General features: G+C 44.9%; 1 protein-coding gene across 1 annotated transcript in view; it reads left to right on the top strand.

Moving 5' to 3' along the window:
* The first annotated feature begins 1,175 nt into the window (after window positions 1–1,175).
* The window catches only part of Ces5a (carboxylesterase 5A), a 33,342-nt gene continuing 23,973 nt past the window's right edge, over window positions 1,176–10,544 (top strand). The window contains exons 1-4 of the mRNA XM_040279582.2: window positions 1,176–4,820; window positions 5,844–6,048; window positions 8,542–8,680; window positions 9,703–9,836. Of these exons, the coding sequence (XP_040135516.2) occupies window positions 4,721–4,820; window positions 5,844–6,048; window positions 8,542–8,680; window positions 9,703–9,836 (578 nt within the window). The 5' untranslated portion in view covers window positions 1,176–4,720. The remainder of the gene's footprint in view (window positions 4,821–5,843; window positions 6,049–8,541; window positions 8,681–9,702; window positions 9,837–10,544) is intronic.

The raw sequence follows: 10,544 nt of genomic DNA, 5'->3' as shown, positions 1-10,544 counted from the left end.
GATGCAGTGGTGGGTGCAGTGTTGGGATAGTGATGGTGCTGGGGTGGAAGAGAGCGAGGGGTGCAACATGGAGTTTCAATGATGGGGGTGCAGAGAGGTGATGGTTTGGAATGGTAGGATGGAGCCAGAGGAGAAAAGATGGAAGGGAAGGTGCTGGGGAAGGAGACTGACCAAATTGTATTATGGGACTGTGGGAAGGTGGTGTAACGCATCCCACTGTTACTTTTAATTATGATGCACCAATAATTTTTACAAAAAGAAAATCAAGTTACAGTGTTTGAGTTCAACATAAATGTGAGATGGCTTTGAAGAAACAGATGACAAGAAGGAAGCTCTAAGATTCACAGCTCTGGATCCACATGGGGTGAGAGGCATTTCTAGGTGACCAGTTTCCATCACCCTTCTGTTGTCCTGTCCACCTCCAGCCTGGTTTTTCCGTGAGGCAGCTGCCATTCCCTGAGCCTTCAAGGTTCCTTTAGCCTCCCCTTAGGAGAATCCAGAAGTCGGCTTTGATCTCCTGTGCTTATCAGCAGGGGTATATTTGTGTAGGTTTCAAAACCAAACCTTAGAGTAAGATAGCTCTTATCTCGGTTTTCTATGCCAGGGCTTCAAAAGGGGAAGGAAACAGGGGGAGGAAGGAGAGGAGAGAAAGGGGAAGTACTGGGGGCTGAATTAGAGCCAATTATATTCCATGCTTTTATAATTACGTCAAAATGAATCCTAATGTTGTGCATAACTAATAAGAAACAATAGAAAAAGAGCAATCCTGGAGAACAGGAAGAGTTGATCAAAGGTCTATGTTTCTCAGTGACTCTCCAGTCCACTGATCTGTGCTACTGATGGGGACATGAAGATCCCAGGAGGAGATGTTAGTTTCCTGAAGATGAGGTGATTTTTCACTGCCAGGGTCAGAAGAAGCCAGTCCATCCTCCCTGATTTCCCTATTGCCCTTTATTTCCTACTCTCTCTCCTCAAATTGCAAATCCTGAAACTTAAGGGCAGAAAAACTGGGCTCAAGCCTTAGGTATGATTCTTCTTAGCCTTGTGATATTTAATTGCATTAAATTAGGCAACAGATACAAAGCATTTAGCCTGGTGTCTGATATCTATAAGGCATTCCACAAATGATAGCTAGCACCTTTGTTTCTTGATACATCCATGTTTCCCAGAATATAAACCCTATATATTAAGGGACATCTGAGATAATCAGAGGTGATAACTAACCAGAATAGCAATAGAAGATATATAATTAGGAAGCCATTTCCTCCACAGTCCTCTTTCCATTCCAATTTTGTAGAAGAGATAAACTCTGATTGGTGATAGTATCTCTTTTATATATGTCTAATGCTGGTTAATTTGACAAAAAGAAAACACCTAACCCCTCTGATTAATGGTAAATAATTACATCTAATTCAATCCAGTAAACTCAGTTCTATTCAGTAATTTAAACTGCCTACTAAGGAAGCACAATCTCTTTCAAATAAACCCACAGCCTCTCAGATTTGCTTCCTCCTCCACCAACTTTTCTTTCCAAGATGGCGTCTGGCTACCCAAGTTGGGGGTAGTTTATGTGTCCACATGAGTAGAAGAACAGAGGGCACCTGTATCACTTCTTGCAGAGGTTCTTCTATTGTTGTGGTCTCCATAGCAAGTTTTCCTCTAGCCTGGTGTTCCTGAAAACATGACGAATTCTAAAAAGATGGGATCCTGGTCTGTCTTCTTGTCTTGATCAAAGCCCACTGGCCCTCCGTACCCTAATTAGCTTTCAGCACAATGATCCACCCCAGGTCATGCTGTGGTTCCACTCTCTTCTGAAGCCCAAGAAGCGTATCCCCTCCTGGAGCCTGTACTCCGTATTCCCTCCTCCTCATCCAGCTCCCACCAGATCTGCAATCACTTCCAAGTTCCTTTCAAGGCCATGTGGTGATGTCTGAAAAATAGGGGACCCAAGGGAGGTGGGAACATCTTCTCAGATCTTTCTTTCTCCAACTACTTCTACCTTGCTGTGTCTGCCCCAGGTCATCTCAAAGATGACCCCCAAGAGATGACCCCAAGGTCAGCACCTTGGTGCTGCCTCCTCCTGGGTAACCAAGGCTTCCTTGTGCTCTATATAACTCCATTGCTCTATACCTGAGGTGAGGTAGGCCATCATGGGGGAAGAATGTGGTGGAGGAAATTAGCTCAGGAAAGAACACAGAAAGTAGAGAGAGAGCTCTGCTCAACAAGGGTAAAAGACAAGTTTTGAAGGCGCACCCCCAGTGACCCATTTCTTCTATTGACACCCTACCTGACTATAGTTACCACCCAGTTAATCCCAATCAGTGGATTGACATACCGATTATGTTAAAAGCTTTCATAATCCCATCCCTTTACCTCTAAACTTTCTTGTACTATCTCACACATGAGCTTTTGGGGACATCTCATATGTAAACCAAATCAGTTCCCTTCTCCTTTCTAAGATCCATAGTATAGAAGAGGCAGATTTTCAACCTTGTCTGTTTTGGGGATCCTCTCTCTATATACATGCCCTATCAATTCACCATAATGGTTGCCGGGGAATGGGGAATGACTTTGTGGTATAGAAATGTTGAACATATTTCTCTTCTCTTCAAAACACTATCCTCATTGCATTAGGTACATAAAGTCTTCCTTGATAATAGTTGCTTAAAATGTCAATTTTTAAAAAACACCAAGTAAATGGATAGTCAAGTTGGTAGGGAAAATGACATAAATTGTGAAGATAGGTCAATGACAAAGTTTTGGGAACCACCAGGATGCATGGGCAAAGCTGAGATGGACATTCAGATGAAACATTCTTAAATGGAACATTCCTAGGTGGAAGGAATCATATTCTTCTTTATAGCTTTTTAAAAGCCAGGATGTAGGTGGGTTTTAGTAGGCTAGATTAAGACTCCAGTCTAGCAAACACTATTAACCACCTGTGATCAGAAAATGAGCTGAGTGCTTTGATGTCTACAAAGCTATGAAGGAGGTTGGATTTGATCATTACACTGTATACATGTGTTAAAATATCACTGAATCCCATTAATTGCAATTAATACATGTTAAAAAATAAAATATTTTTAAAAAACTCTATTTGTCTTTGATCCTCTCAATGGCGAACATGTCTGTAAATATGCAGTGAAATATTTTTATGCTCAGTGCTGAATCTAAGCAAGGAAGCCCTGCCAGTAAACTGGAAACATTTCAGAAATTACCACACATCATCCAATCACCCCAAAAGATCCACAGTTACCTCAAAGGTGGATGGTTTGAACATCCAGACAGTTAATATAAACAATCCCTTTCTTTAGATCTAACGCATACATCCTTCATAGGGTCTGTCATCCACTGTTGGTCACTACGCTTCAGGGGAAATTTGAAAGATTTTCAAGGTTAATTAAAACTATAAATAATATTTTTTTGCCAAATTCAGAATCAAACTCTCCTGTAAGATAAGATTCCTCTGAAGTCGTCTTTCCATAATTTGTGGAACTTTCAGCAGTGTATGAAGAGCAGAGATGGAATGGGGAAAGGAGGATTATTTACCAGAGGACAAAGGTTTATGAAGTATCTGCCTTAGGAAAGTGCATTTGTATCCTCTTGTTTCTGGCCTTAAGGAACGTCTTCCCTGCTAGACGCACAGACTTCTATATCCAGTAGGCACAGAACGCCTTCTGTGGCTCCCCATATAAGATCTCATGAGATGATTCTTTTGAGAGATAGTCCCTTTATTTTATTGATGCTTTCCAACCTCATTATTGCCTTTGTTAAATTCTAGGACCCTGTCCCCAAATCTCCAGGGGGTAGGGCTTATGAGTGCATTTTCAACAAGTGTTCCTGATAATTAGGATCTGCCAGTCCAGCCCCCAAGCATTTGAAAGCCCTGTTGTGAGCCCTTTGCTAAGTGAGACAAGGAGCCTGTTGGGCTGCTGGGGGTAGAGTGGTAATGCTTCTGGGTCCTTCCTTGGATTCTCTATCACCCATCAAATCCTTCTGAGAGCATGAACTTATATTGGAAAGAACATCGTGATGCGATGAGTACCCAGAATGCTGAGTACAGATCCTGGCAGAACCAATTCTCTGGGCCGGTTCACTTCTCTGGGCCTAATTTCTGTATTCAAACTGGGAAACCTGGGTTTGATTCGAATTGCAGAGGGCTGACCCAAGACACAATGCAAGCCACTTGAAATGCTACGTTGAGCTCACATTGTGATTTTTTTTTTTTGTTTTGAAATTGAAGCTACATTTAAAAACCAAGAGATGTTACTGACTTCTAGTTTGACCCACCTACACTGTCACAGGACAAATGTTTACTGAAGCTGAGAAGTCACTGCCCCTTTAGACAAAGTATATATTATCAAGTATTCCACAGTCTCCACCATTCCCAATTGTTCCTCCCTAGGAAGCTTCATTCATTCACTGTTTTTCGGCCTTCCTGGCCCCTGGAAGTAGCCAAGTTTGAGGTCCCTGATTTACCAGATCCTAAAAGTCTAAAGCCTACCAAATGCTCTTCCCTAGTACAAGAGTTAATCATCAACTGCTTCTTATGTAAATCAGAACAGGAAAGTCTTGCTTGGTGAAAAATCCTTTGGAGATCTTGTTCTGGTACTATTCTTTATGTATTCTGTGTCCTCTGTTTGTCTGCTCAACATCTGCTTACTATCAAGAAGCCCTTTCTTGTCCAATCTGAAGCTCTCCAAGGCCAGCAGCGGAGTTCATGCAGGCCAGCCAGATGACTGGTGATTGGGTATATCCAGGTCAAGCCCTAATTTGGGCCATTTGGATCCTTGCAACCATCGTCAGGGGTGAGATGTTCAGTGGGAGAGGAAGGCTCGGAGAAGATGGGAGAGAGGGATGGTTTTCCATTGTAGAAATGAAATGATTTCTCAGGAGTCTCTGAGGGCCCATGTAAGTAAGCCCTCTGGGCCCCAAAGTCCTGGTGTTGCTGAAAGCCTGGAAGCCTCCATCCTAGGGGCAGGTAGAGTGTGAAAGACCCTGGTCCTGCCTTGGGCTGTTCACACTCTGAAAGGAGACACATCATTCTGGGAACTGGGGAGGGATGTGGTACGGGACCTGTGCTTCTGGAGTCTTGACTGTGAAGATGGGACTTTCATGAACATAATAACATCATAACAAGTAGTGTCAAGACACTCAGATCTTGCTCACTAAGTCCTGGGAAGTTTCCTTCCCATGGCTCCATAATTCTTGCAGAAAATGAGACACTTGCACACCCAGAGTCCCGAGGTGCCATGTTTAAGCACCTAGAACTGGATGAGTTGATTTCAGGGGGCATCCACATGAGGTATTTCTTATTCATTAGCAAATATTTATTTTCAACACGTATCTACAGCATCCACCTAACTCATCAAAACCACAGTCCTATAGATGTTATCTCCTAGGATTCCTCTAGGTTAAACTTTAAAAGGAGTTTTTAATTTTCAGAAAAATAAGCAGCCGTAGCTGTACAGGTGATGCATAGACATGCCAGCCACAATGCCCTGGGTGCAGACATGATGAAGGGGCGGGACCTTGGGCAGATGATTTGGCTGGGTCCTGGCATCTACAAAGCCCAGCTGGTGTCAGTCCTACAGAAAGGAAAAGCCTTGGTGCAGAAGGGGGACCCCTCCCAAATTTTGTGGCTTATTGATGGGCTTCCAGGGGAATCTGAGTCAGTGCTCTGGTGGGAAGGAAGAGAAGGATACGGATTCTTGGAGAGGGCATCCAGCTACTCCTGTTGCAGGCCTCTGGGTGGAGAAGGAGCATTCCCGAGGGGACCCTGGCTTCCACCGATTCCCTCTCTCTTCCCACCTAACCCCTCATTCTTTCCATCTGTTTCTCAGGGGCCATGGCTGAAATGCCAGAGAGGATCACCAGCATGGGATGGGTCAAGGGGAAGCAAGTCTCTGTGCTGGGAAGCCAAGTGCTTGTGAACGTGTTCCTTGGGATCCCTTATGCTGCACCCCCTGTGGGACCCCTGCGATTTACGGACCCTCAACCTGCAAGTCCCTGGGATGGCTTGCGTAATGCCACCTCCTACCCTCCATTGTAAGACTAGGCTTAGTTCTCTAGGTGGCCTGTGATTCTGGGATTTGGGGGCAGATCACTGACAGGGCAATGAAGGTCATGTAACCCAGGGGACAAGAAGGGAGAACACTGAGGATTAGGAAGATGAGAAGGAGGAAAAGAGGGCCACAGACCTGAACCTTTGCTTCAGCAATCTCGGGGCTTCCACACTGGGTGACCACCAGGACAGTGGAGGCATTGTTAAAAATGTATGTAATCCTGAGTCTCCCTTCCCAACTTCCTGAGTCAGAACATCCTGAACTGGACCCCAAAATATGTGCTATCTGAAAGCTCTCTAGGCATTCTGAGTACCAACCAGAACTTAGAAGTGCTACAGTGGGCTCCTTGAGTCTTTTGGTCAGAAGGAAACTGCCCACGTGTTTCCAAATGACCTCACCTCGTCTCTGGAGTCAGAGAAGAACTACACGAGAGGGATTTTAGCTCACATATTTAAAACTGTTCCCAATGCAATGCCTGGCCCATAGCGGAATCCATAAATACCTGTGGGATGATCAGAATCACATAAATGGCACTGATGCAAGGACTGGAAGGTGAGGAGCTCCCAGTCGCTGCAGGGTTTGAACTTGCATGGATAATCAGTCACCAGGTTAATGGTGGAGGAGATGAAACTTCTGGGTGGGGAGTCAAGACTTTAAAATCCCTAAGAATCTTCTGATTCTTCAGATTTTGTGAAGCCCTAGGTTGGACTACATTAATTCCTGGTATTAAGGTCACAGGCCAAAGGAATACGTTGGAGCTGGATGCTTCCTAAGCCACAGAAAATGACCTCATGTGGCCAGGGTCTGAGAACACTAAGACAAAAGTCATCTGTTCATTGGTTCATTGATTTAATATCCATTGAGAACCAACTCAGTAACTGGCTCTCCATTGCCCTGGGGATGTCAACAGAGAATTATAGATGTTCCTCAACTTATGGCGGGTTATGTTCTGGGAAGCCCACGTAAGTAAAAGGTACATTGAGTACATCTAACCTACAGGACGTCATAGCTCAGCCACACAGAACACTGAGGAGTATGGTTTGTTTCCACTGTGATTATATGGCTGACTGGGAGCTAAGGCTCACTGCCATGGCTGAACTGCAGATATCTAACTCAGGGAATGATCAATCTGAAGTATTTATTTATTTATTTATTTATTTATTTATTTATTTATTTATTTATTGGTACCAGGGATTGAACTCAGGGGCTGAGCCACATCTCCAGCCCTATTTTGTGTTTTATTTAGAGACAGGGTCTCACTGAGTTGCTTAGCACCTCACCTTTGCTGAGGCTGGCTTTGAACTCCTGATCCTCCTGCCTCAGCCTCCCGAGCTGCTGGCCACTGTGCCCGGCTCTGAAGTACGATTTCTATTGAATGCATATTACTCTTGCACTATTGTAAAGCAGAAAAATCATGGGTATGGAACTATTGTTAGTTTCCCTCAAGAAGGGTGGTCATGGAAAGATATAAATAACATTTTGTGGGGAGATGAAAGAAAAGGTGACAAAGCAACTACAGGGATTAGAGAAGGGTATGGAGGGAACATGGAAAACTCAGCTAAACTTTGAGGAAAGCTAGGAGGTAGCTTTGTTGAAAACTGTGAGGCCTGAATTTGTGATAAGCAACATACAAAAAGGCAAAGACACCTACCAGGGGTAGTCTGCAGTGATGGCTTCCCATCACCCATACTGTGGAGTATTCTATTAACAAAACAGCTAATATTAATTGAGCACTTAGTATAGTAGAAATAGTCACACTTGCAACACCACTAAACCTGTACAGAGGTGACTAATACAGAGTCCTGGGTTTTAGCTGCTCACAGTTGAGTTGGGAAAGATGATAATGTTCATGGACAACCCTGGGACAAGTTCTAAAGACAGAACACATAGAATGTGAATGTTTCCAAAGAAAAGTTATGGTCAAACTGGAGAAATCTCAGAAAGCTTCTCAGAGGAGGTGGTCCTTGGCCTGAATCTGAAAGGAAGGGAAGAATGTAAGCTGGCAGATATATCCAGGCAGAGAGAGCTTGAACAGAGCCTGGGTGCTGGGGTCCTCCTGCAAATCTACCTCAGCTGGTTCTTGGTAGGGGAGATATGGAAATATCCCTTTGCTCCTCTGGGGAATTAAAAGCAGCTGTGGAGCAAAGCCTTTGATAGCCAACCCACTGTCCTGCCTGCCACAATCTGGGAACTTGCTGAGCTAGTTTGAGTGTTTGTGTGTCCATATCACAGTGGTGGGTGTGTGCGGTCAATGGTACAATCACTTGGCGGAATGTGCTTTCCTATCTAGGGACCAGATCAAAGAGAATAATAGTTTGCTTTGAAAACTATGGGGGTTGAGGACCATTGGACCTTGTACCAATAGCTCCCAGGTACCTCCCTTGCTCAGAGAAGATGGCCAGGCCTCACTGCTGGTCCCTCCTAGGCAGGGTTTGCTGATAGTACACCTGGGGGCTTTTCTCTCCCTTTCTCCAAGGTGCTTCCAGAACACAGAGTGGCTGTTATCACATCAACACTTTCTCAAGGTGCATTATCCCAAATTTGGAGTGTCGGAAGACTGCCTGTACCTTAACATCTACGCGCCAGCACATGCTGATGGGGGCTCCAATCTCCCTGTAAGGCTCCCTGCTACACCTGGGGCTCCGGCTGGCAGGTCCTTGGTCTGGGATTCAGGCAGGTTGACGGGGCATCTGGAGTCAAACCTAGCCTCACGCTGTCTTGAAAAGTCATTGTATCGATAGATCCACTTCGTCATCTTTTCTGATTGCCAGTAGCTTGGCCTTGGATTTCTATTTCTTTTTCCTCTCCATTGAGTATTGAATGATCCATAAACCTTCTGGAAAGACACGTCTTGAAACCATTCTTTCTTTAATTTGAGAATTCCCACCCCACCCCTGAGGATTTTTTTTTTTTAAACAGAGGATTATAACATCTTCCAACTCTTATGTTTTCCATTAAGACAGTCAGGTTAAGTATATCATTTAAGAACGTAAAAGATCCCTGTAGAAGGGAGTAGGGTGGGAGGTTCAGGGTTATGTTTTTTAGCCACACCCACCCCTTAGCCACACCGTCCACACCCAGCACCGATTCTCCCCATAGCCATGGCTCTGCAATGGGAGACTCATTCTTCTGTGTAGTAACAGCAGCATCTAGTGAGAGCTCCCTATATGCTAGGCACCGATGGTGCTTTATGTCACTTCATTCCTACAATAACCCAGTGCATGAGGACAATCGGACCCATTTTATGTCGAGGAAGATGAGGCACAGGAAGTGAATAAGTGACTTAGTCTGGTGCACACACACTCATGGCAGGGCTGGGTCCTGGCATCAAGGTCCATGCTGTGTCTGGCTGTACTTTCCCTCCATGGCTTTCTTCTCTTTTCTTGCCCATGAGTTACAGTCTCGGACATGAACGGAAGAGAACGGAAGGGAGACTTCTAGAAATAGTGATAACACCATCTGAATAAGGTTTTATGCTCCCTGAGCCCAATTTTTCTCATCAAGATAAAAGGTCAGACCCTACTTAGAAGGAAAAGTGAGATCTTCATAATTCCCTAAGGAAAAAAAAATCCCAACTTTCATGGGAGGGGATGTGGGTGCCTGGTGGCTGAGCAGAGTGTTCCACTCTCTTCCTTAGGTCATGGTGTGGTTTCCGGGCGGTGGCTTCCAGAGCGGCTCAGCCTCCATCTTTGATGGGTCTGCCCTGGCTGCCTATGAGAATGTGCTGATCGTGACCGCCCAGTACCGGCTGGGAATATTTGGCTTCTTCAGGTGAGTCTCCCCAGGTGACTGACATTCCAGATCCTCAAGAGACAGTTGTGCAGTAGCCATGAGCAGTGTCCAAAAACCTAGAGGGAATGAACACATTTGGCCCTCATTAGTTCGGTAATTTTAGCAGCTATAACAGATAAACCTCCAAGCCTTTTAAAACATAAAAAATCTCAAGTAAAGTCCATGTGAATATTCATGATTGACAGACATCCTTCCACATGGGCAGTCAGGGACCACCTGGGTTCTTTCCTTCTTGTGGCTCTGATACAGATTCTCTAGGGCCCAGATCTGCACTTGGCCAGCAGATGGAGCAAGAGAATGGAGGATCGCCTGAGGGCGGCTTTCCTGGGTCAGCCTGAAGGTGGCGCTCATCACTTCTGTTCACATACCACTGGGCAGAACTCAGTCCTTTGGGGACCACAGCCAACTGCCAGGGAGATGTGGAATGTAGCTCAGCCCTGAGATGTGGAAGACAGACAAGTTGTGTGAGCAGTTAGTAGTGTCTACCATAAGACCCCACTTCAAGGCCTCCCTGAGACTAATTCCTCCATGGCACTGGCCTTCCTTCCCCGTGTATATACCTGTCATGTATTTGGACACTCCCTGTGAGTCAGGTAGGATACCATGCACCTGCCTTGTGTTATTTCAACTCACCCTTAAAATGATAGTACGAGGAAGGTTCTGATGTTATTGCCATTTGACAGCTGA

This window comes from Ictidomys tridecemlineatus, chromosome 15 (assembly GCF_052094955.1).
Source record: "Ictidomys tridecemlineatus isolate mIctTri1 chromosome 15, mIctTri1.hap1, whole genome shotgun sequence".
Lineage (NCBI taxonomy): Eukaryota > Metazoa > Chordata > Mammalia > Rodentia > Sciuridae > Ictidomys > Ictidomys tridecemlineatus.
This window is presented reverse-complemented; position numbering and strand designations above follow the sequence as displayed.